At 74.9% G+C, this 856-nt stretch overlaps 1 protein-coding gene across 1 annotated transcript in view; it reads left to right on the plus strand.

Annotated features, from left to right (window-relative positions):
- Positions 1-150: 150 nt before the first annotated feature.
- Positions 151-856, plus strand: part of AURANDRAFT_69187 (hypothetical protein) — a gene marked incomplete at both ends in the record, with an annotated part of 3,240 nt that continues 2,534 nt past the window's right edge. Inside the window, one exon of the mRNA XM_009044941.1 lies at positions 151-630. Within this exon, the coding sequence (XP_009043189.1) occupies positions 151-630 (480 nt within the window). The remainder of the gene's footprint in view (positions 631-856) is intronic.

Consider the following 856-nt stretch of genomic DNA (forward strand, 5'->3'; position numbering starts at 1 on the left):
CTATCTCGGCCGTTTTGCACTCGTTTTGGCTGATTCCTGGACGAGCGATCATCTCTCGGAACGGTCTCGAAGCGTTGATGCTTTTTTCGGAACGCGCGCGCGCGGAACACTCACGTTGAAGCGACGTTGAATCTCTCTTTTGCTGCCCAGGTGCTCGCGGCGGCGCCGCGCGACTTCAAGCGCGTCTGCGACCACCTCGTGAACTGCGGCGCCGCGGCCGTCCGCGCGCGCTTCGCGGACCCCGCGCGCGCGCTCCACGCGTTCAACGCGGGCGTCGTCGTCTTCGACCTCGACCGCTGGCGGCGCCGGCGGCTCGCGGCCGACGTCGAGCGCTGGGTCGCGACCAACGCGGCGGCGGACCCGCCCATCTACCGCCTCGGCAGCAACCCGCCGCTCGTCCTCGCCGTCGGCGAGGACTGGGCGCGGCTCGACCCCCGGTGGAACTGCATGCGCGGCATCCACCGCCAGCACCCGCACAACACGGCGTGCTGGCGCGACGCCTTCGTCCGCCACTACCCCGGCGGCGCCAAGCCCTGGGCCATGGCGCCGGCGGACGCCGCGGCCCTCGGCTGGCGCTTCCCGCGGCGCGCGGCCTGCGCCGCGGACCTCGAGCGGCGCGCGGAGCGCGGCGTAATCGCGACTTGAGGTAGTCCGTGAGGTAGCGGAGCCGGCACGGTGCCGAGGCAGCCCCGCGGGCGGCCGATGGGCGGCCGCATGGGCCCGCGCGCCGCGGCCGGCGCGTCGCGGCGTCGAGGGCCGCGCGACGCATGAGGCGCGGGCGCGCGGCGGCCGTCGCGCTCGCGCTGCTCGGCGCGTCGTCGCTCGTGACCTTCTCGGCGCTCCGCGGCGACGGCGA

The sequence above is a fragment of the Aureococcus anophagefferens genome (assembly GCF_000186865.1).
Source record: "Aureococcus anophagefferens unplaced genomic scaffold AURANscaffold_1090, whole genome shotgun sequence".
Lineage (NCBI taxonomy): Eukaryota > Pelagophyceae > Pelagomonadales > Pelagomonadaceae > Aureococcus > Aureococcus anophagefferens.